Source organism: Phalangium opilio, unplaced genomic scaffold, assembly GCF_054372755.1.
Source record: "Phalangium opilio isolate 3A_F unplaced genomic scaffold, DU_Popi_V2 ptg000082l_1, whole genome shotgun sequence".
Taxonomy (NCBI): domain Eukaryota; kingdom Metazoa; phylum Arthropoda; class Arachnida; order Opiliones; family Phalangiidae; genus Phalangium; species Phalangium opilio.
The window spans coordinates 2303155-2327989 of record NW_028324189.1 but is presented as its reverse complement, the minus strand read 5'-3'; the positions used below and the strand labels follow the sequence as shown (position 1 = coordinate 2327989).

Sequence of the window (24835 nt, the reverse complement as noted above, 5' to 3'; positions counted from 1 at the left end):
TAGACCATAATGCAGTCAAAGCTGGGAAACTGCCATTACTCTATATCTGTCCCTTACAATAAGCTAAAATACTATACGTATTTTTTAAAGCGATATCCATGATATCTCTATGAATTATTAAAGTTATATTCTAACCTTAAACAATTATTTAATAACGAAACAACGCCAAAGAGGGCGGCTATTGAAAATTTCCTCGACTCATTACAGTCAGTACATTCGCAGACATAATTACAATACATCCAAATTAATGTAGCAGGGGAGAGTTAGAAAATTGGACTCGTCCACAACCGACGCTTTAGCCTATAGAACTTATATTACTGATTCAACTCAAGCGTATCATCTCATATCCGTTACTCAATTAGATAATAATACCAAACGGACTTTACAGCGGGCAGTAAAACAATGACACACGTTAAAACACCTTAATCCTAAATCTAAGGGATTATGGCATTAACTTTACTGTCAACTAACCATCATGGTATTTCAACTAACCAACTAAGACCAAAATAATACGTTTACCAACCCGACTAAGACAAATTTCCCTATCCCAAAGTTTCTTAAAAACTTTTCCATTTCAAAATCATGTTAAACCATGGCTAAACTACACAAAACACGTGCAATATCGCAGGTGTGGGCATAAATAAGATTCTTTGACACAAGTTCTCGGAAAAAGCTATTGTTGTTAAGAAAAAGTTTCAAATTGGGTTGGGAACTTGGGACGTCAGAGAATGGGTTAGTGTGATAGTTATTCTATCAAAGAGGGGCTTGAAAGGGGTAATACCCCCGAAATCCATTATATTCCTTCCCCCCATAGCCGTCATTATCGCCTTGGGAAGCCCCGTGTTTGCTTATCACTCACGATTCTTAAAGGACAACTCAACCTAAACATTTCTTTTCCGAAGATTTTAGTTTTAAATTGACCATTTCGGAAATTACATATAGAGAAACCAACGCGCAGGGGCGAGGCCGCCATTAGGGTATCCTCCCTCGCGCCAAGAAGCCCCGCTAGAGGCAGTGAGAGTTGGCTAGCCCCCCTTGTATAGCAAACTCGGGCTCCGTCTGGTGTTTCCTCTTGGAGCGAGGGAAATAACCCGAGGGGTGACCTCTTTCTGCGCAAGAAATTAATGAAATAGTCTATTGTACCGAATTTCCAAAAAAAAATCTTCACAATCATGTCTATAAAAGTCTCTATAACATTTGTTTGAGACTTCATACGTAAAAATCAATGGTACCACAATATAGTACACATTCCATACAGTAATTCCACCCAGTATCATAACCGTACTCAAAGTAATTAAGAAGTTATTATTAATTAACAAAAATAACTAGAGAGAGACTTGTTGGAAATATTTTTGTACACATTTCATCTTCACTTGACTAACAAATGTTTCTAGGGGACACAAAAAGACGGGGTTTGTTCTTGGTATCTCAAAAGGGAACTTCAGTTATGTTAATGACGCGTTGAATCAGTCAAAGAATGTCCCCTTCATAGAACAACGTTATTGAGACCAACTTTCGATGATGTTTCGCCCCCTCCGTTTCTGAAAAGCCAAGCTCTCCAACCAAGTTTCCAAAGGAAAAAAAAAACCTGCTTTGATTTCATAGCTTACTGGGTGGTTAAAATACATAATATACCAAGGTTCCCTTCCCGAGGCACGGTTGTTCCTCTAGTCCTCCTAAGCCCAAATGTATGAACCATCTAGGTACGAGTACCAATGGTACCTATGACGTAGCCTTAAACGTATTTACTACTGGTTTGTGGGATGGGCTCAGTCTATTCCGTAGTGATTTTGACCCGGGTGAAGTTTGAAAAAAGTTTTTCTTGCTGCTTTTTAAATGAATCTCCAAGACTATGAAAGGAAACTTTCCGCCAAGGCTTAAGGAAAATATATTATAAAGTTTCATCAAAAGTTCTGAATGATTAACTTAATTACGATTAACGGATAGGCGTTGTTATAAACCTCTTGGATTAACGCCAGCGTTACTGTGTGTTGTGATGATTTAATGTGGATTAATTAACTTAAATATTTCGAGTTTAAAAACAGAGTTTTTTTTGCGAGTGTATGAAGAATCTGTGTTTGAAAAGTCTCAAACTTCTTAATATACTTAAAATGGACGAGGACCTAAATTCGGTAAGATTTATTTAAATTCAATTTAATTTAATTAAAAAGTTTTTATTAGAACGGGATTTTAATTAATACGGTTGATTAATTATTAAGTTACGAGTTATTCTTTTTGGGTATAATTTTAAGATTTAATGAAGCGTGTAAATGATACGGTTAAGTAATTAAGTTGCTTGTCAAATTAGGTGAAAAGTGGGTATTTTAAATTTGAAATAAATCGACGTAAATTCGGCCTTATTTTGTTAGAACTATCCGAAGCGCTAAGCCTAATTATTATTAAAATACCCTCGGTGCTAAGCCAAATTATTATTAAATACCCGCGATCCTAAGCTTAATTATTATTTAAATACTCGCGATCATAAGCCAAATTATTATTTAAATACCCGCGATCATAACCCTAGATATTATTTAAATATCCGCGATGCTAAGCCTAATTATGATTTAATTACCAGCGATTCTAAGCCTAATTGTTATTAAAATAGCAACAACGCTAAGCCTAACTATTATTAAATACAATAATGGCGGGAATTAAAAGCTGACACATACAAAACTTACTACAATTGTTTATATTTTTGACTATCTGAATAAGTTTATTTAAATAAAGGCAACCTATCATGCTAAGACCTAACCCATCTAATATTAATTCATTTTCCATTAATAAAATGTGTGAATTGCTAGTGTGCCTTTAAATCCACGATAAACCCCCGTAATTTCCCGTCCCCTTATCATTTCGGGAGCGTGAGAATTAAAAAAAAAGTCAATTCTACATTAATACATAGTAGTGACAGTCCAACGTTATCTCGTATAGCGTATTAACAGTCAAAGACGGGGGGCTTGCCATTACTGTTGAGATAAACTTGAAAGAGAAGATGAAGATGATTTCCTAATAATCTAGATTTAAGCTTTAGGCGATGTTTTTTTTTGTTGCTAAAATGAACTTTTTAATTTAATCGAGTAGTAGCACCCTTTATTATTCTAGCGTAGGAATTAATGCAGTTAAAAGGGGGTAATTGTCATTATTACTTTTACCAGGGTTTACCGTAGGAAGTTCAAGTTTGTTTTATACTCGAAACGAACTGGTTAATGAAATTTTAAATAATTTATTACGTTGTCTTATTTAGGGAAAAACCAGTATAGTTCCAAATCAAATCCAAAAATAAACATGATTTTTAAAATTGAATATCTTTCATTAAAGAAAACAATTTTTTATTTTGTTATATTAAAAGTAATAAAGTATTCGTAAGTGCGACAAAAATATAGTATAGTAACGTACTGTCAGGGGGGGGAGGAGTTAGTGACGTCAGTATTGGTTGTCTTAAATTGATTTGTCAAAGTTGGGCTTCCAATATGGTGGCCTAAACAGAGAGATATTACAAAAAATTGTCATTACGTCACGTAGTTTTCCTCCCTCACTCACTATAGAGTGCTGTCAGAAGCGCCGGTGTGACGTCACCCATGCTGTTTTCCCATAAAGAAAAAACGGTAACTGTCATGGCCGCCCATTGCTAAAGGCAGACTCGTGACGTTTAACCTTGGATCTGACGTCACAACTGACAGCACTCTATAGGTGTTGTGACGTCACTATAGAATTTCTAGGAGCCGTAATATGATCAGTTTTGAATGAAAAAGGTGCTCTAAGAAGGAGGACTGATACCATTTACACCAGGAGGCCCGGACAAAGTGAAGTACCGAGTAGCCTCACCTCCCGTTGTAAATTGTATCAATCATTCTAGTCTGAAAACTATGTGTACTTAACGAAGTACTGTTATTTATGATTGTTTATATCATAAACTCTGACCTGAAACGAATTGAAAACAACAGAGGGGATGGATACTCCACTAGTTTGTTTAATAAAACTGAATTTTCCATTAGGGAAGGGTGATTTATAGTTGAAAGACCCCTCGGTTTTAGTCTAGTGAAGATGCAATAATGTCAAAAGGAAATTTTCCTGGTTAGGGAATGAAATGAATCTTGACCCAAATTCCTTAATAAAAATGGGAACTCTCTAACCTATTTTTAATTTTATAAAATTTTTTGTTTCGCATTTTCTCATCATTTTAAAAACGTATTTACTCGAATCAATTTGCTATGGATGTGTACTAGAAACTAATTTAAGGTTTAGTTAAGTTTAAATTAAAATTAGTTAAATATTAATCGCGATTAAGCGTGTTTAAAGTCACCCGGGATTAAGTCGAAAAAGGTACGAATTATTTATTTATATATTTATTTTTTTCAACTTAATTTAAAAGAACTTTATAATTGGATATTAATAAATTTGGGGGATTGTGTTAATGCGTAATTAAGTTAAATTTAAATACAGTTAAGCGTCGTTAAGTTGGTAGAGAACGGGCCCATTGGAATTATTTGAACACTGACCAATGTTTCAGAATCGTAAGGTTTTTGAATGAATGTGCACAATTTGAAAAGCAGTTAAACAAGAAACGCCTTATGATGTTAGTTAGACATATAGAGCCCAATTTTGTACAACCCTAAATACCAAGGTGTAGTAGTTTCATCTGTGTTTCATCTCCTCAAATGATGCTTTTTAAAAGTTCAAAACACAAAAAAGAATTGAAAAATGTCTGGAAAACTTACCGAGGGCGTTTTTTTTTCTAATGGGTGTCATATTAACCTTGAACTCTTAACGTGGGTTCCGCTAAAGGATTCCGTATCTTTGATAGTGCATTCAAGTTAACGTCGTGGAAATTATAATTAAACGAATTAGATACTATGTAATTAATACATAGTTTTCAGACAAGGAAGATTGATACCATTTACACCTGCAGGAGGAGAGGCTACTTGGTGCCTGGTCTCCTGGTGTAAAGCATATTAATCAACCAAGTCTGAAAACTCTGTATATCTGCACTGCACCTTCAAGTGTTTCGTATATTCTGCTACAACGAACTTTCTCGTGACGTCACACCCTCCTATCTCTTACCTCGGTTTCGGCGACCATATTGGAAGTCCTCGGCTCAGGCCACACAATAGGGAGCTAACAGTTCTGACCCTGAAACGTCAGACCCTTCTATCTCTTACTGGAGTTCAGTCCCCCCTAACGGTTGGAGACAGTATTCTACGCGCAAAAATTCCAACCAGAGAGGGGCTGCGTGACGTCAGACTATCTCTTCCCCCTAGCCAGTTGTTAGCTCCCTATAATGACGTCACGTCCCCGTAGCTCCTCCTCTCAGAACTACTCTATATCTGCACCTTTAAGTGTTTCGTATCTCTAATCCTATTACCACTTTAACATTTAAACAAGGGGTTTCATTTTTAAGTGTTGACGTTTTTTTGAAACATTTTAATTCCGGGAATTTCAAATTATGTTAATGTCACCCTAAGTTTTGAGACTAGCGTTAATGGGTAACTCGAGTTTTTCCCAGCCCATCATTTGTAAGAAATATTTATTTTCGTCACTGTAGGAGGTTCGAGTTTGAAATATTCTTTCTCCCAAGAGGCGCAGGTGTATAGTGATTTAAGCATGGGGATTTTTTTTTCAGGATGTATCTATACTTATTTACAACCTTAGAATTATATAACTTAACTCCTTATCTTTACGGGGAACCCCTACTTTTCAAGGTTGCCAACTCGCAAACTTTTACATAAAAAAAGGAACCCAAACTAGAATCCGAGCGTTTTTTCTTGTCTATCTTTTCTTTGAAGTCGTATTGAGATAATTTGCAATTCTATAGCTAGTTAGACTTACTACTAAGGAGGTGTTTGCCATTCCTCCATGTGTTGCCAGATAGATCATTTGTTGAGTGTGTTTGAATCCATAAGAGACACATGCACGCCAGCAGTTCAGTTCAAATTTTGACTAACTTCAGATGGTTCCAATCGCTGAAATTGGAACTTCAGAAGAAAATTTGGGTCGAGATTTTATCAAATCGTCTATATTTTTCACGGTTTTCTGATCTTCTTTAGTGATTTTACTTTAGTTGAAAAAAATATATGGCATTTTAGCAGCTTAGAAATATCTAAAAATAAAAAATTCCTTACTTATAAGTCTCTCACAGACTATGTTGTTTATAAAATATATTTAAAATAAATCAGATTATTGATAGGTAATTAGCATTTTCAAGGTTCGTACTGTACAAAATCATTACTCTAAAATGCCTAATAATAATTTTAAATTTACGATATTTTTATAATTAATTAAATCGTGATATGTCACCTTGAAAAAAAAAATATGATTTGTATTCGAACTGTAGTTGTTAATTATATAAGAGATCCGTAATTAGACGTCATAATTTAAAAAGATATTTGATAAAAACCAACTTATAAAAACGGTTTTAAAATAAAAACCGGTTATATTTTTTTTTAAGAAAAGAAAAACTAAATGGGTTCATATTTCTTCCAAAACATTTTCATTTTCACATCCGAATGATTTTATGTTATAACAATTTAAAATTTTATATTTAATTTTTGTCTTTGACCAAAAAAAAAAGAAGTTTTATCTAAGGTTTCATTTGCGTGAGACACACTTAATATTTTAATTAGTATGAAAAGAAAAATTTGCATACTTCCTTCCCTCCCCTCGGACGTTTGAATAAAGTAGCGGTAGATTCAGACTCTGATCATTTAATGGGATTTTATATTTTCAAATTAAATTGGTTGGCGGTCGAGTTCACACTATTCATAAAATTTGAAAATTGTTTAAGAAAATTTTAAATAAGTTTAAGGGATTTCTCAGACCGTTTGGTTTAAATAGAGGTTATAAGGTCATTTGCAGTTGAAATTTGTATTTGTTTAAAACATTTGCATCGTTAATAAGATGATTAAATATTATTATATGAAAGTAAATTTTTACCAAAACAGAGCCTTGCTTTTAAAATAGCTGAAAGTGAAATTAACATTTTGGTTTAAATAGAGGTTATAAGGTCATTTGCAGTTGAAATTTCTAATTGCTTAAAACATTTGCATCGTTAATAAGACGGTTAAATATTAGTATATGAGAGTATGTTTTTTCCAAAACAGAGCTTAAAGTTTAATTATAATTAACATTTAAAATTAAATAATTAACGTATTTACCCTGATAATTGCAAACCAGAAAAGTGAGTGAGTCAGAGACGTCTTTTAACAACAGTAAACAATAAATCGGCAAATTTAAATAGAAGAATAGTGGAAACTCGACCCTGTTCCAAATACTCCAATATTTGTTTTATTCATAGTTTACTCGTGATGGCGCGTAAAATGAAGCAGTTATGCACGCGCATAGCAATCAAGGTATGTTGTTTCTTCAAACCCCACGTGCATTTCTTGGCGCGCTTAGCTTAAGCTTAGAACAGGACAGGTAAAGCTCCAGGTATTTTTCACTTAGTTTGAGGAAAATGTCTAGCTAAGTCTGTGGAATGACGTTCTTACGTTGGTACGTTGGTTAGAGACCCCGGTGCTTAAATATGACGAAGTTTTATGAACATAAAACAAGTTTCGTTTGGATACTAACAATTAACCTAGATTGTGTTTGAAATACTTATACCTACGTGGAATCATGAAAATATTATCGAAGGATGCTTCGAATTCGGAGACTGTAAGTGATTTTTAAAGTATTATTAATAGTTTTTAATTTAATTTAATGAAAGGTAGGTCACTAAAGTTTAATTTATGGATATAGTTCATTGATTAACTTAGTAATTATTTTTAAAAAGTGTCTCGATTTTTAAATAATTAAACTTTATTATTTTTATTATTAAATTAAATTGAATTAATTTGATTAAATATGCATTAAAAGAGATGAGGGGATTTAAAATAATAGTTTAAAAATACTTTGTCCATATTTTTTAAAATTCATTTTCAAAGAGAATATGAAACTATAAAAGAATAACGTGATGCGATGTCTTTTTTTTTTCATAATTATTTTGTCATTCTTTAATTATTAAAAAATTCTTTACCCACCGGATGCTAGTTAAGGAAACAATAGGTTATTCGACCAGACTTAATTCCATGGGAGAAAAAAAGCCTTTAAATTCAATATTTTTAATTATCTCCATACCATAAGTGAAGTAACAAAATTAAGTATGACACTAAAATTAAATTCTGGAAAAATCTATGAAAGTCTGGATTTTTTTTAAACCAAGAACATTTTTTTGGACTTTTCTATACATGGTTTTCCAAAAAGAGGTGGGTTCTATGGGAAATTTTGAGTCAAAAATGTTGTATGAGATATTTTGCCCCAAGACCACCGTTTTTAAGTTATGTTTGGAGTGTTTTAGGGATGGCCCCTTAATTAAATTAGAAGAAATCATTGTCTAAATTAGTTTCTTAATTATTTAAATTTAAGGGTTCATCTGTAAAACACTCAAATCATAACTTAAGGATTGACCCCTTAAGGTCAAATGTCATAGAGTTAAGTTTTCGACTCGAAATTGGTCAGGGGAAATTATTTTAGACGGTAATTAGGGACGACCCTGGTAAAGTAAAAAATTAACCCTGATGTAGGCCTAGTAGGTAAAGTCATGGTTCTTCAATGGGTAGGTGAGGCATGGAGGAAGTAGTAGAGACTAGAGAGCGCTGACTGGGTGAGGTAATCAAAATGGGACAAAAATTCTTGTAAGAAATGTGTCCCGAGTATAGCGAAAGTCACCCCTACTGCGTTAGGAATCGCAGCAGATCGAAGCTAAAGCTAACTACGAAACATCATGGGCTTCACTTAGGGAGGGGATGCAATTCGTCTTCAGCCTCCCTTCCCGAACGAGTCAACTTCTTTTTCTGTCCCCACTAAACATTATCCAAACACCTCGTCTCCAAAGAATTCGCGCTTAGAATGGGAATAGGCTTTCAACCTACGGAGGCTTAGTTTCTTAAATAATTTAAATACCAATGTCCCCCGGTCCCCCTTTTGAACTTCAATACCTATGGAACGTCGAACAAAAATTCCCTGTCAAGGCTGCTTTACGAGGGAACTGTCACTCTAGTGTTTGAACTTTGTGATTTCGTTCAAAACCAGATGACTTCAAGGAACGAAATCATCTAAATTAAGCTTCCGTTCAATTTTTGATAGTAAACATTATACGCTTTTCAAAATTCTCATTACCTTTTTAAGCTAAACCATAACATTTTTAAGCTAAACATTACCTTCTTTAAGCTAAAACATTACCCTTTCAAGTTAAAACATTACCTTTTTAAGCTAAAACATTACCTTTTTAAGCTAAAACATTACCTTTTTAAGCTAAAACATTACCTTCTTTAAGCTAAAACATTACCCTTTCAAGTTAAAACATTACCCTTTAAAGTTAAAACATTACCCTTTCAAGTTAAAACATTACCTTTTTAAGCTAAAACATTACCTTTTTAAGCTAAAACATTACCTTTTTAAGCTAAAACATTACCTTCTTTAAGCTAAAACATTACCTTCTTTAAGCTAAAACATTACCTTCTTTAAGCTAAAACATTACCTTCTTTAAGCTAAAACATTACCTTTTTAAGCTAAATCACTACCTTTTTAATCTATCTAAACCATTACGTTTTTAATCTAGCTAAACCAAAACCTTATAAAGCTAAACCATTACATTTTTAAACTAAATGTGTAGCAATAAAGTGTGCCCGAGTAACGATCCCCTCGTAATCCGAGCAAGACTACTGACTGAGATTTTGCAGGGACGCTCATTTTTCACCGGATAAATTTACTGAAGCGAATACTATCACCCCGAATAATGTGTAATATGATCCTAGTTAGCTATAGTAAAGTCTCGCATTGAAAATAAAATCCTCTTCATCTTTGAAGAAAGTTAGAAATCGGTTTTTTTTCTCCTCTCTCTCGCTCTCTCCTAAACTAAGCAAGGACTTAGAGGCTGGGAAAAAATTTTAGGGCGGGCTTTTTTACTAGGAGAAAATGATGCTAAGATCTATAAAGGTCCATTCGCACATGCACTAAATACAATCTCATTGGTTGAGAGAGAGAGTTCCAATTACAAAAGGCAGCGTGGACAGGCGCTTAAAATTTCTCCTAGCTTGGTAGCAAATATCATAATGTGAACACGCCTTAAGTTCCTTGAAAAGGGGGTGGAAAAATTCTTGAAAACGACGAAGAGGGGGGGGGGATAGTTAACAGAAAGCATGATGAAGAATGTTGAATGTCTTCGACTTTTAAGAAAACGCTAAGCGTGAGACCAACTTGTAACATTTTTTTAAACCTTAAAGATGTCCCGACTCGATGCTAAAATACAACGGCGAATTATTTGTATCTTGTAACGTTATTTATTACACAGTGATTAGTTAAATTAAATTTAATTAAAATTAAGCGTGTAATTATGTGAAAACGTTCAAAATATTAAAGTTAGTACACTTTTGGACTTAGTTCGGTCGGTCGGCTTGGTTCGGTTCGGCTTTAATATTTTTTTTAATTTTCATTTTTGGAGAAACAAGTTTTAAAGCTTTTTTAAAATAGTTGTTCAACGAACGAAGTTCTCTGCAAAGTGTTCGAGTTGTAGTATAGCATTTTGGAAGCCTAGTTTTGGCTTGGAACGTATATTTGCTAAAAGTGGTTAGACTTCTATCTGGTGTTGGTGGTGGTGCTCGGTGGAACGCGCCCTACATTCTACAAATACTTTCGTTTCGTTAGCTCCATCGAATTTTTCGTGTTAAATAAATTTTTGCAGCGCGACGGTATTCGATTTTATTAACAGAAAACATTATTTGTGGTGCGTTCCGGACCCCGGTTATTGTGTATTTGTTTCTGTTATTTTGTTGTTGTTGTTGTTAAATTTAAATAGGATTATTTAACTTTAAAAGGTAATTAAGTGTTTATATCTAATGTTTTATAATTTGTAGAGTAATTATGGTTCAGTTAAGTAGTATTAGTAATACAGAAATCGCCTTTGTTTGTCTGTAATTCCCAATTACTTGAGTATTTTTGAAAGTACCGCGTAAAATTATAAATTCGATAGAGTAATCCCACCAAGTATCATAAGTAAACGCCAAAGTTATTTCAAATACGTGTAATGGCAAATGAAGTTAAGTTTTAGGTGAAAATTAAATCTGAGCTTTCATTAAAGAGAGGGTTATCGATTCTACCGCTAATAATAATACCTATCTGCATAGTGAAATATCTCCGAATGATTTTAAAAATTCCAATTAGTTTAAGATGTTATGGATATAATTTAAAATTTGAACCTCCGACCAATCGCGTAACGCCCTGCCTTATTGTTAACAAAATTCCCCAGGCGCCATGATTGTGGCATCCCCATCGCGCGAAATTTCTTTTATCAAATCTCGCGCTAAATGTCATTCAATCATTCCACATGGAGCGGTGACACCGTATTTTTGTTAACAAGAAGGCGGGATCTTACGCGATTGGTTGGAGGTGCAAATTTCAAACTATCTATGAAATGAATAAAAACGAATTTGAATTTTAAAGTCATTCGGAGACTGTATTTTCTCTGAATGTTTCACTATGCAGATTGATTGGTCTTATAATTAATAGAAGAATCAAAGGGGCTAAAATCACTTGATTTTCCTGTTTACCCTCAATTGAAATGACCAAGTTTATAACTAATATTCATGCCCTAAGTAATTTTGACAATTTAGGCAATCAAACCAAAAAAAGAACCAGGGAATTAATAAGATATCTTAAAAACATCGATTTCAAACCTCAAACTTTTTTGGAATTAATGCCTTTACGGTATTTTCTATTATGTAGGTCGGAGAACAAGTAACATGGGATTTTCAAAACGTCAACTTAACTAGGGTAAGAAAAAAACCATTTTCCATAAACACATATTTAAAACCATAATGCAACGTTAAATCAAAAATGTTTCTAACCAATTGAATAAAATCGCCCATATTGGTGGCTCGCTCGGTCCTTAACAATTAACCAAACCTGCTTGGGGGTTGGGGGAAAGCAGGGGTGCACCCTGCTCTTATTGAAAGATACTATAAGTTTCTAAGCTGGGCACACAGAAATCGTGACAAAAGAATATTTTACGAAACAATGAAGTTTAAGTTGCCTTACCCCGGGGTGAAATTTGTAATGGTCGATGTTGTATGTACGTACCATTGGGTTGGGGAGTCAGACAGTCAGTCGGAGGAGGGTTTCACCACTAGTAGTTGTAACTAACTATAAGGTTGTCTTTGGTTTGGGGGTATCAGGTTCCAGGCTATGGTTTTGGTATCGCTGTCAGCGGAGGCCGCGATAATCCACACTTTGCAAACGGAGATCCAGCCATCGCCATTTCGGATGTTTTAAAAGCGGGACCTGCAGAGGCGAAATTAATGTAAGCTTGTCTCAAATTTTCCAAACCAAGTTTTTTCGCATTTTTCGTGGTTTTATATTTGCGGTTTGTTCTGTTTATGTTACTTTAAATAAGTTTTGAGGTTAGTTTTCGCGGTTAAATATGGTTTAAAATGGTTTTGCGAAAGTATAGGGTTCCGAAACGGTTTCTGAGATGTGTAGGGTTCAAAAATGTTTTCTGGAAATTTCAGTATAGGGTTCAAAATTTTTTTCTGAAATTTTTAGTATATAGTTCAAAAATGTTTCGTGAAACCATAAATTTATGGTGAAACGTATAGGGTTCAAAAATGTTGTATGAAACGTATAGGGTTCAAAAATGTTGTATGAAACGTATAGGGTTCAAAAATGTTTCGTGAAAAGTATATGATTTAAAAATGTTTTGTGAAACGTTTAGGGTTTAAAAATGTTTACAACACGTTTTCTGGTGTAATATGAGTGTCCAAAACATTTACAATAACTTTTTTTGATGAAACATAAGCTTCCAAAACGTTAACAATAAGTTTTTCGATGAAATACGAGTCTCTCAATCGTTAACTATAACAATCCCAATAAAATCCGAGCTTCCAAAACATTTACAATAAAGTTTTTCGATGAGAAAGTCTCCAAAACGTTTCATATTTCGGCATTGAAACAACCACAAAATAAATCATATCTTCACTTTAAAATATTTGACACTAAAGGATAAATGACCGTATTGTAAGTGCAAACGGAATATCATTGGAAAATGTGGATTACGCCACAGCAGTTCAAGTACTTAGGGAATGTGGCAACTCCGTCAATTTAGTCATTAAACGTAAAATAAACACAAACTTAATGGCGACCGCTGAACCTCAAACACTCAAGTTAACCATCACTAGGGGCAAAAAGAAAGAAGGTACCAGCTTAACCAACAAAAGACTCCGCCCAATTCCATTTAACAAACTTAAAATTAAAACTAATTTCCCGTCAGATTTCGGAGTGGTTTTAGGATGTCATATTTATATAAAAGAAGTCACAAATAGCAATTTAATTGACAAATCCAGTTCCGTACAAGAGGGAGATGTCGTTTTAAAAGTAATTAATCAATCAAGGATAATTTGTTAATTAAAAACCCTACCTTAATTGAACGCGTACTTTTTCTTTAAAAGATTAACAATACAAATACTGAAAACATAAGCTTAAAAGAAGCTAAAAAACTAATAGATAGTAGCAAAGAAAAAGTGCAATTTGTTGTCAGAAGGGACCCTAATAATAAACCATCAACAAATCATGATAATAACAATCAAAATCAGCGATGGTCTTCGGGTACGATTCATACATTACTTGTAATCAAATTAAATTATCAATAATTAAATTACGACCTCCATACACGTGTAGACTTTCCAAATCAACCTGGGTACATTGATGGTATATCAAGTCCCAGACCTCAATGGACCAATCAAAATTTATACGTTCAACCACCGACAAGAGGTTGGAATTGTATTCCCCATTGGTCACTCGGGGCATAAAAGTAATTAGAATTATAATTACAGGTGACTATAGACCTCCCCCTCCACCGCCCGATGACAAAAATAATTTGGCGCGGTTACCCGTGGCCCGAAATCGTGGTCCCATAATGGACATATCTCTAAGTCAGTTAGACCAACCAGCTACCCCTTTATTGGCTGGAGGTTCGAATTCGCGACCTTTAGGTAGCTTAGATGAGGAGGATGCCCCTCCTAGACCACCACCACCGCCTAGAAGCGATGGTAAGTACTTGTATTCGTTTGGGCAAGTCACTCCCAAACGCGGTATAACCTCATGAGCTTAGTTCAAGAGTGACTTACCCCAAGGAGTAAACAACCATAATTTCTGCTATTAAGTATTCTTTTCAATGGTACTTTTAAAGAATTCTCAATGTACGATGATGACCCATTATCCCGAAGGTCTAAAGCGCCTCTGTTAGTAAACACTGATAAAAACCATAACAGCAACGACATGCGTTTAGCTAAAGTCCATTCGCATTTTAGTCCGGATCCTAGGTTTATATTCTTCCAAAAGGACGGTAGCGTTGGCATTAGACTAACAGGTGGTAACGAAGTGGGCATTTTTGTCACCGCTGTTCAACCTGGAAGTCCAGCTTCGTTACAAGGACTACAACCCGGAGACAAAATACTTAAAGTACTTAACGAAAGTAATTGAACCCCGGAGGATCATATATTAATTACGATTAACTTAGGTTAATGAGAAAGATATGCGAGGTGTTACGCGAGAAGAAGCGGTATTGTATCTTTTGAACATTCAAGATCAAGTTAATTTAATTGTACAACATCGTAAAGAAGAATACGATGAAATTGTAGCCAATCAACGCGGAGATTCGTTTTACATTCGGTGAGTAACTCCGCCCCTAAATGTTCCCCACATAGCAACTTTGAGAAGAACGAGAATATTTCCGTTTCAGAACCCATTTTACATACGAATGTTACGGTAAATCGGAACTAGCATTCCACGTTGGAGAAGTCTTCCACGTCATAGATACACTGTACAATGGTGTTGTTGGCTCTTGGATGGTTTATAGAATGGGTAGAAATAACCAAGAGATTCAAAAGGGTGTCATACCCAATAAGAGACGGTAAAATATATCATTAACCCTTTGTTTAATTACGCGGTAATTAAAGTAATTATGGTTTAAATAGAGCCGAAGAACTAAGCGCCGAACAACAAAATCAGGCTAAAAAAGAAGCCGCGTCCGAAAGTAGGGGAAGTTTCTTTAAAAGGCGATCCAGACGCTCAAAATCTTTAAGCAAAGATAACTGGGAAGATGTTGTATTTGGTAATTATCTCACGTAATTATTAAATGGTAGGTAATTAAAACGTTGATATGTATAATAGCAGATGGCATGTCCAAGTTCCCAGCCTATGAAAGGGTAACCTTAAGGCATCGTAAGTTTAATTAAAATTATATCTTAATTACATAAATTAAAACTAACAATGAATGGTTTTTACTTTAGCTGGTTTTATAAGGCCAGTGGTTTTGTTTGGACCTTTAGGTGACGTGGCCAGGGATAAGTTACTTAAAGATTACCCTGATAAATACGCCTCACCGCGTAAGTAATTACCGCTGTAATTTCTGCTAGATTACCAAGTAACTTAAAAGACATTTTGTATAACTATTTTAGAGTTAGATAACAGAATGGATGACATTCCAAAAAGCCAAAAATCATCCGGGATAATTCGACTTAGTGCCATCAAAGAAATTATTGAAAAGGTAATTGTAATTAACTTTTATGGGTATTTTAATAACATACAGATATGGTAATTACCCTAAATTTATAAAACGCTAACCCAAGGCTCGAGGTACCTTTGTGTAGTCTTTAGTGGTCATTAGTGTAAATTTCAATTAATAATATGATTTGACCATCAGGGCAAGCACGCCATACTGGACATTACGCCAAGCGCGGTTGACCGTTTAAATTACGCCCAATTTTATCCGATTGTTATCTTCATGAAAGCCGAAAGCAAACACACAGTTAAAGAATTGCGATCCAGGCTAGCCAAATCTAGTCATAAAAGCTCCAAGAAATTGTACGATCACGCGACCAAGTTGGAGAAGCTTTGGTCGCACGTCTTCACTGGTATGTATACCTCATTACCATTGCCATTAAATCTAATTACAATTTTAACTAATAATCATATTAAACCAAAAAGCCACAATCGCCTTAACGAGTGCGGATATGTGGTACAAAAAACTCCGAGAAACAATCGAAAAACAACAACAACAAGCCATTTGGGTTTCTGAATCAAAACCTCAGGAAGTCATCTCGGATGACTTTTTATTCCCAATGACGTCGCGTTTGAGTTACGCGTCGTCCCCCGAAAGTGACTTGGATTTGACAAGCGATACGCGACCCATGAGTTTGCCTGACTGTCTAACTTCAACTAATGGTACCGAAAGGAGGATGGTTAAAGCTTCGAGTGACCCCAGTATCGCGACCCAAGAAGATGCGAGTTATAACGCGCCACCACCGCCATATTCTTTAGCAAGACCAATGCCGGTAAGAGCCATACTTTAAGACCATTTCTTGACGTGTTAAAGTACGTCCACAATGATTTCATTTATTTCTTGTTAGGAACCAATGTCCTTGCCTGGTATGGGACACACAAAGGGACGTGACTCTATTTCAAGCCCAAAACATTCCCAAGGTAATTAGTTTCTCAACTAAGTATTACCCCTTTACTTCGATGGTAACATTTTCGTTTTTAACTCTAGGTGTTATGGATAATGATCGAACGGAAGATTTCTATGGTTCAAGTATTAGGACACCTCATGACCGATATGGTAGTTTATCAGCGACAGAGAAGCATCTAAGTCAAGCTAATGGAGATGTTCCGAGTAAGTTACTTCCACTGTCTTGTGTACAAAATTTCTTCGAGATTGTTTTAGGCCTTCAATAGATACAAATTTTTATAATTTAGGACCGGGATGGCCACAAGATCCGAGAGACCATCAACAACTCAACCCTGATTATATGAATACCGGGACGAGTAAATCAAGTTCATTGGAACGGTCTAAGCTATCATCTCTGTCACCGGTAAGTTTCCTGTCTGCTTTAAATTACTAGCTGATAGTTTGTACGTCTTCATGTTACTCATCTTTGTCTTTAGCCACAAGGTGCCTTTGACAATTCTTCGTATAGTAGCGACTCGTTTAGCAAATACATGAACAATCAAATCCAAGTGACCCCTGATAGACGAACTAGAGATTCCATTAATTCCGCCTCAATGGCCGCGCAAAGAGCCAATCAAATGCAACAACCGCAGCAGCAACAAGCGCATAATCCTTATAGGTACACGAGAAGTACAGCTAACCAATGGGCAAAGCCTATTAATTCCCCCAGTCAGGGAGGAGGAAGACCTCAGCAACCTCCACCGCCTAATAAGTACAGACAACCAGAAGATAAGCCAGTACCACCTTCGCCGCCGCCTAAACCATCGATGTACCATTCCAGGTAAGTACTTATGTCATAACTAGTAACTAAAGTTGAACCATCAATCTTTAACTAATTTCGAGAGAAATTGGTTTGGTTTTTATCCCCAGACTGTCAGATGGTCGTCCAGTACCACCGCCTAAACCAGCCTTATTTCAACAACGTCAACAATGGCAACACCATGATGAGACTAACAACCGCGGAGGAGACATGGACCACAATTTCTCAGACTCTAAACGAGCGTCTCAAGCGCAAGAAAACATTCCAATATCACCACCGAGATCGCAAGATCCTTATTCAATGCATCAACAACACAACAGTCCATCGCGACCACCTCACCACGTACCAGGAGGAAACCCTCAAGATAATGACTACAATCATTCCTCTTCATTATACTCCAGCCGTAACTATGGGTCCCACGCCGAACCTCCTCCGAGACCTCAACCTCCGCCAGTACCAGAAAACCCTTATCAAAGTCGTCATCAACAACCCACACCAGGAAGGAGACCATTCCATCCTCCGGAGAACGGTCACAGAAATTACGAAAGAACGGGACACGGTGGTCATCCGCCGGCACCTAACCCTAACCATCGTAACGTCAGTAACTACGATATGTCACCTTACCATAAAGCAGTCCCTGGACCACCTAATGGCGATGGGTACTCGCCTCAAAGACCAGTGGCCCACGTTAATGGTACTACATCCTACCATCATGGAAGTGGCGGCGGTGGTAATACCAGAAGGGATGTCCATCATAGCTACCATTCCTCACCACCGCCGCCAGCACCCGCTAGCTTATTGGACTTATCGAATAGAGAAAATCGAGGTAGTGCGTTTGAACTTTATAAGAAACCAGATTCGAGGTCTTCTCATAGTATGCCATTACATCTTAATTGCGATCCAAAGTAAGTGCTCAAATTAAATTTTTTTACGTAATTAGCGGCGGTAATTAAGATAAAATGCTTGTTAGGTGTTTTTTTATCTAACATTATTCGCAATGTTTAAGTTACTAACAATGGTAATTGGTGTAAGGTGTTGCCACAGGGGAATTTGAATTATAAACGTTTGTGGCAACCTTGGGTAAGAACATAGTTGTCAACATTGTCCACGAAGTAGTAATTGTACTTGTACCATGGATGAAGGATGCGCGTGAGGAAATTTGTTTTCACTCTACAGGATAGGCAACTCCCTATCTCGGACGACAGAATATTCTGTATATACTCTGTTACAACGTCGATTGTCAGCACGCGCAAAGCTAGGTCTCTATGTAACGTAGCTTTGTACGTGCTGTCAAGAGACAAAAAACTTCAGGATCTTCAGGATTTAAAATATCCGCGAGTTTTTTAGCTCGAGTGCACGGACCTCTAGGCCTTAGTTTCAAATACGTGTGAAATTGCCTACAGCCTACTACACGCATTTGAAACTAAGGCCTAGAGGTCCGTGCACTCGAGCTAAAAAAACTCGCGGATATTTTAAATCCTGAAGATTCTGAAGTTTTTTGTCTCTTGACAGCACGTACAAAGCTACGTTACATAGAGACCAAGCTTTGCGCGTGCTGAAAACCGACGTTGTAACAGAGTATATACAGAATATTCTGTCGTTCGAGATAGGGAGTTGCCGATCCTATAGCGTGAAAACAAATTTCCTCACGCGCATCCTTCATCCATGCTTGTACTTTTAACAAACAATAGAAGAACTAAATTTATCCATTGTCCCACTAGATCAGGAGATGGTCTTTCGTCCCACCCTCATTCCGTTAACAGAGTCAGATATGCCCCCGCTTAAAAAACAAATCAAATAAAAAAAAACTACAAAAAAAACAATACGGAAATATCACTTCGCAGTTCACCAAAGAAATTAATTAAAATTAACTTAAAAAAAATTAACATCAAGATAATTAAGGAACGGTTGACAATGGCTCAAATTTTTATAATATCGACGAAGCTCAAAACACTTTGAATTTTTTAAACACTGAAGGAAGCGACGGGGGTTCGAAAAACTCTTAATTATTTTTCTTAATTAAAATCAAGTTTAATAATAATAATAATATAATTATTATGTAAATGTAGCTCATCATCGTGTGTATAAATAGTTAAGTATGGTAATTAAAATAATTGTATATTTAAAAAGAAGTAAACGAAAGAAAAGATAAGAAATCGGGCCAATAAATGATTGTGTATTATAGAAATTTACGAAACTATATTTAATCGCGTTAGGTTAAGGGTTTTTAATTACGTTAATTATGGCAATAGTAAATCTCAATTAGCCCTAAAATTATTTTACCCAAGATAGTGCCAATTATCTTTTCGTAATGTCTTAAATAAGTTCATCAAGATCTTCATCATTATTCATAATTAAGTAAAAAAAAAATCAAAAGAATCTCGCATTTCATTAAAGAAAAAAAAGTAAATGCTTTGTAAATAGACTAAAATACATCGGAGCCCCCCAAATATGTTTTAGGATTAGTTAAGTTTAATTAACTAGTCAATTAAATGGTTATCAGACTAGATTATCACAATTAGGCTTAGCATTATAATTGAAGAAAATGTTTGTTGCGAGAAAAACTTAACCACCAACAAGTTAACGGGTAAGAATTGAACTTTGAAATTAAAATTTCACGGAAAAAAAAAATGTTTCGCGTGTTTGAAAACAAGTTTTATATTAAAAGAGGTGCTCTGTGATTTAAAAAAAGTTTTGTATTATATTAATTGTGTCAAAAAAAACGAACGATTTTGGTTTAATATTTTTAATATTTATGTTTAAAATTCATAAAGATAAATAAAGAATTTTTTTACAAAACTCGACGAAAGAAGTTTATGTTAGGCTTAGTTTTAATAGATAAAGGCTTAATAAGAATTCTTGGGTTTGCTTTTTCTGCTTGTTGGTGGTGGGTTTTTGGCTCTAACATTTCTACAAATTATTACTAATATTACCTACAATTTAATTAACGTTACCGGTAAACATAGAACGCCACGTTTACAACTTAACAAATGTTGGCAATGTGGTAAAAAAAACCCCGTGAACGTAGATAGCTAAGCCTATAACACAGCGCCATGATTGAAGTTAACCCTAACGAAAAAAATTCGCCTAAAAACGTTAATTTTCGTGCGATGACTTAAAAAAAAACAATTTCCTTTCTCTGAAACCATCTACAATTCTTAAAAACAAACATTTAACAGTTTTCTTTGGTATTTTGGTTATAATCAAAACTAAGCCTTTGAAGGTAATGTCTATAGCTCGCACCAGTTTCACATTGTCTATATCTCGCACCAGTTTCACATTGTCTAAACCTCGCACCAGTTTCACATTGTCTATACCTCGCACCAGTTTCACATTGTCTATACCTCGCACCAGTTTCACATTGTCTATACCTCGCACCAGTTTCACATTGTCTACATCTCGCACTAGTTTCGTATTGTCTATATCTCGCACCAGTTTCGTATTGTCTATATCTCGCACCAGTTTCGTATTGTCTATATCTCGCACCAGTTTCGTATTGCCTATATCTCGCACCAGTTTCGTATTGTCTATATCTCGCACCAGTTTCACATTGGCTATATCTCGCACCAGGTTTCATATTATCTATATCTCGCACCAGTTTCACAAGTCACAAAAAAACATTACGGAAACGAGTTGGATTTCTTGTCTTTAAGGTAGAAGTATTTCCATATTTTAAATGGATTGCTCTGTTTTGCTTCGTGAATTATTTTATATATACAGATTACAGAGTGTTTCAGATAAATCTGGCATAAATTATATATATATATATATATTTAGGGGGTATATTGTTACATTGTAACATCGTAAATTAAGGAATTATCGATCATTTAACTTCAGAATTTTTTTCTGTTTGTGGAAAATATTCGGTTGTTAAAATTATAATTGAGATCCTAGTTTCCCATCCATCTTGTCTACCGCAACTCCAATAATTTCTTAGCCGGTCTTTTATCTTTGCTGGACATTTTTTGGTTTATAATTTATCCTTCTCATTTGTTTAATTTTAGTCCTAGCCTGTTTTTTGGGTTGGGAGAGGTTTCTTTGAGAAGTATTTAAATTGTCAGAAAGAACGCTATAGGCTAATTCGCTCGCTCGGGTCCTTAATGTGAATATTAACTAGAGATTCACTAATATAAAATACTCGCGCGTATGAAATCATATACCAGTCCCAAATCTAGTGAAAAACATGATATTCAATCATTATTTTCATGTATAGGTGCTTTTTAAAAAAAGGTTTAATGAATATATTTCATTTCTGTATGAATATCAAATTAAGGTACCTTGTTTTTTTAGTTAATTAGCTCAATTCTCTTGCACTGATTGTCGTAAACACGAAGTATTTATTATCGATGGAAAGCTAAGAAGTGGGGCTATGACGTACTCAAAGGGTTTCACTGTATCTCTCATAGAACCAGAGTTATAGCTCTTCAAATTGGAGACATGATGTTGAGAAAAAACCGTTTTCGATAATTTACTTAATTACTCGGCTCCTGATTGTTGTAACCAATTATTTAGTATCGTTTTAAAGGTAATAAGTAGGGCTACGACATATTCAAAGGATTTCACTGTATCTCTTATAGAACCAGAGTTATAGCACTTCAAAATTGGAGACATGATGTTGAGAAAAAACGGTTTTCGATAATTTGCTTAATTACTCGGCTCCTAATTGTTGTAACCCCAATTATTTAGTATCGGTTTAAAGGTAATAAGTATTGCTACGACATATTCAAAGGATTCCCCCATAAATCGTTTAGAACCAGAGTTCTGACGTCTGAAAGTGAAGGGAGGTGGCAATAATTGCAATAATTATTGCCACTTAACCCCGATGGTTTTCATTTAGTAGTGACGAAGAAAGAGAGGAGGAGGAAGAAGAGGAAATAATGTTACCATCTCCACCACGAAGTGACAATGAACCCAGTGACCCTACCAGAAACGTGGTGGCTGTAGCCAGGGGGACATTTAACCACGAAGGGGGAACTTTAACCTCTGAGGAAACCGGTGTCAGTATTATAGTCCCACCAGGAGCAATAAACGAAGGAGAAGAAAATGAAATATACTTTAAAGTCTGTCAAGATTCAACAATGTTACCTCCATTGGACAAAGACAAAGGTAAAAGGTCAATTGTTTTGTCCGGTGATGTTCGTAACTTAAGATTGATCACAAAGGGGAAACTCTACTGAGTCCGTTGGTCATGTGTGGACCTCACGGTCAAAAATTCAACATTCCGGTGGAGCTACGATTACCACATTCTGCCGCGGTTAATCCTGATAGTTGGTCATTCGCTTTAAAGTCCAGCGATGCCACAGAAGGTAAGAATTAAAGATTGCCTAAGAAAGTTTAGTAGTTAAGCCTAAAATGTGTGCTTTTCAAGCTATTAAAGTTGAAAATAATAATAATATAATTAAACTGTTCAATAATTTTAACAGGAGCGGCCGCGGAATGGCAAAATACCTCCTTAGATAGTGGTGGAACCTTCAGCAAAATAAGCGATAACTTTGTATCCGTATTAGTTGACCATTTTTAAGTATTCTTAAATAATTAAATATAATCACACGCCGCTAATTGCAATTAATTTGTATACAGTTTTACGTGTATGTATGTATGTACATTCCATTACGAAATTTAAGAAAAAATACTTTAACCCTAAAACAAAAACAAAACCAAACCAAAGAAACTATATTAATTTTACTGATTGATTCCAAAAGAAAAGCAGCAGTAATTAACTTAATTATACTAGTCTTTGTATTCAAATAATACAATATACTTATTTACTTTTACATAAATAAAACATTAAAAAGTCTCTTTGAAAATTATATACATATATATCTATTTTTTACCTTACAAAAATTGATTGTTTAACCAATTATATAGTAATGACAGTTTTGCCATCTTTCAATATTTGATTCTAGGCTAAGTTTACGTGTGGTGCTGTTACTTTAAAAGACGAAGGAATTTCCCGCTCTCAAATACTAGTGAGTGCATGTGGGACCTCAATGAGGCTCAATCGCGTGAAAGGGGCCACAATGCATATAATAAGGAGGCCTACCAACGGATGATTATAGACGAGAATAAATTCAATAATCACCACGAATATACAGGGTGTTTCTGACAAAGGGGTCACTACCAATCGTGACTTGGCCCGGACATCAAAATGTCACAGAACTGTTAGAACATTTTCGACTCGAAATCACATAATTTCTAAAAGATTTTTCATAAACACCCTGTATCATAAGTTTATAAGATATGTTCCGTTCCATAAGTTTGTCACTGGTTACAAACACGAGCTTGTCATGAAGTGACGTAGAAGAAACGTCATAGATTTGAGTGGTAAAGCGAGGGAGGCCTGGTGAGGCGCTGCTGTCAAAGGCCTAGTAAGTTCAGACTAAATAGGACCTAGATAGAAGTCCTGCAAAATTAACCACCACCGTGTGTAGGACTTCAATTCTCGCTAGTCTAGGGTTTCAGTAAGTCTCTCGCATTACGAAGTATAGGTAGCGTCATACTTATGGAGATATATCTTATAAACTTATGCCTTTAAAACCGTAACCGTGGCAACTATTTCAATTTTACTTTCAAATAATAATAATAATAATAATATTCGTATTGTAATTAAATAAATTCATGGATAACCGAGGAGTGAAATTTAGAAAAAGGGAATCTAGGAGAGAAGCAGCAGAGAGCTCTTTGAAAGATGGAGAGAAAAAGGTAAATTGGAAAGAAGCCTGTTTAACTTAATACCAAGACGAGGGGAAGAAGGGAAGAACCAAAAAATCAAAAACGTTTATCGAAGGAGAATATATTTTTTGGCCATGATTCCTTTTTAGCTACGGATGGGAGAGAGAGGCAAGATAGAGCTAAGAGAGAGCACGGGATATAAGCGTGCCCACTTATAAATAATTTTCTTACAATATCGCCTTATTATTAAAAAAGAAATTGACTCCCCCCTCACTCTCCCTCCCTCCTTCAAAGGGAAATTGTCATCCATGGAATTTCAACTTTGGTTTAGTATCTTCGGTAAAGATTGTTCTCTACTTCATACTTGCGCATACAGTCTGACCTAAGTTAGCCCAAGGAAATTTCCAGGAAAATGCTTTAAGGCAACGATAGTCCAAATTGTCCTCTATATAACTGTACTAAAAAATTGGGCCTAAATCCATTATAACCAGATATAATCAACTTTAAATTAAAATACATAAAATATCTATTTTGACGCCATTCCTAACTAAGTTAGCCCAACTTCGAAACGACAACACTTTGTCTTAAAGAAATTTCCAGGAAAATCCTTTGAAGCAACGATAGCCCTAATTGTCCTCTATATAACGGTACTAAAAACTTGGGCCTAAATCAATTAGGGCCAGAGACAATCAACTTTTAATTAAAATACACGAAAGTAAATTTTGACCCGAGTCTAAATACATAGGCTCCGAATAAATACGTTTCTTTTTAGATTTATATTTCGCCTTAAAGCCCAATGGAGGTCAAATAGGAACGGTAAAGGTCAATGAGAACTAAATGAAAGTTCTGGGATCGCGAGAAGATGTAAG

At 35.3% G+C, this 24835-nt stretch overlaps 1 protein-coding gene across 5 annotated transcripts; it reads left to right on the top strand.

Moving 5' to 3' along the window:
* The first annotated feature begins 1628 nt into the window (after window positions 1-1628).
* On the top strand, window positions 1629-23104 carry LOC149650869 (tight junction protein 1-like). Of its 5 annotated transcripts, none has more exons than XM_089847530.1 (25): window positions 1629-2132; window positions 11758-11805; window positions 12207-12331; window positions 13029-13222; window positions 13298-13401; window positions 13476-13632; window positions 13705-13797; window positions 13860-14075; window positions 14216-14487; window positions 14546-14697; window positions 14768-14938; window positions 15003-15139; window positions 15199-15249; window positions 15318-15413; window positions 15486-15574; window positions 15731-15941; window positions 16015-16361; window positions 16437-16509; window positions 16577-16699; window positions 16783-16898; window positions 16972-17315; window positions 17405-18199; window positions 22135-22400; window positions 22457-22600; window positions 22718-23104. In XM_089847530.1, exons 1-25 carry the CDS (start codon window positions 2064-2066, stop codon window positions 22813-22815), a joined length of 4491 nt encoding a protein of 1496 aa, XP_089703656.1. In that variant the 5' UTR covers window positions 1629-2063; the 3' UTR covers window positions 22816-23104. The 5 variants fall into 5 exon arrangements, with proteins under 5 accessions (XP_089703656.1, XP_089703655.1, XP_089703659.1 ...); XM_089847529.1 differs by having other exon boundaries at window positions 1630-2132; window positions 22132-22400; XM_089847532.1 differs by lacking the exon at window positions 1629-2132 and adding an exon at window positions 10197-10759 and having other exon boundaries at window positions 22132-22400.
* Window positions 23105-24835: the final 1731 nt, after the last annotated feature.